The 878-nt window shown below is 30.0% G+C and overlaps 1 protein-coding gene across 1 annotated transcript; it reads left to right on the top strand.

Moving 5' to 3' along the window:
• Nucleotides 1-361: 361 nt before the first annotated feature.
• SARC_17490 (hypothetical protein) lies at nt 362-532 on the top strand (the record flags this gene model as incomplete). The annotated part of the gene is made up of 1 exon (XM_014288416.1): nt 362-532. A coding segment is annotated over one exon (171 nt), but the record flags the coding sequence as incomplete, so codon positions are not given.
• Between the last annotated feature and the right edge of the window lie 346 nt (nt 533-878).

Raw genomic sequence — 878 nt, 5'->3', positions numbered from 1 at the left:
TACATACATACATAATACATACATATATATATATATATAAATATATATATATATACATATATATATATATTATGTATGTATATACATACATACATAAATACACACATTCATGTGTATACATACATACATATCATATATATATATATACATATATATATATATATATATACATACATATATATATATATATAGATATATACATACCTACATATACATATACATATACACACATACACACAGATATATAATATATATATATATAACAGGTGCATGTATAGTTATTTTTTAGAATACACGATAGAACATATACCTTTACATTCATAGCACGTAAGCAGACACTTACACGTAGAAATTCATAATCATGTCGTCATCCTTGCCCACCACTCCCCCACCAGAGGATTTCTCATACTTTCTGCACGAGAGACCCGGATGCTTCTTCTTCATTCCATCGCAAACTCCAGACGGAGTTAAAAGACCACACCACAAAACGATATTCACACTCAACGAGGAGTGTTTAGAGATAGGGTCATCCGTATACGTAAATCTTATCACAAATCTAATTGGGAAGGTCTAAAATATACTTAATAAACCTTTTAAATCGGAAATAAACCCCTTTTTCTAACGTCGGAAATACAACTAATTTTATCCGATCTGTGAAGAGGAATGCCAACGTCCTCGATTTTAATTCTGAATAACATAGTTCTGCATATGATGCATCTATCTATGTGTACCCTCAGAAGCATTTAGACTGGACGGATGCATCAGAAACTAGAGAAGTGATGGTCATACATACATACATATACACACAATCACACTCTCATATATATATATATATATATATATATATATATATATACTACTCCTACTACCTACTACAC

This window comes from Sphaeroforma arctica (genome assembly GCF_001186125.1).
Source record: "Sphaeroforma arctica JP610 unplaced genomic scaffold supercont1.10959, whole genome shotgun sequence".
NCBI classification, from domain to species: domain Eukaryota; class Ichthyosporea; order Ichthyophonida; genus Sphaeroforma; species Sphaeroforma arctica.
Note: the sequence above shows the minus strand (reverse complement) of the source record. Positions and strands in the feature narration are given on the sequence as shown.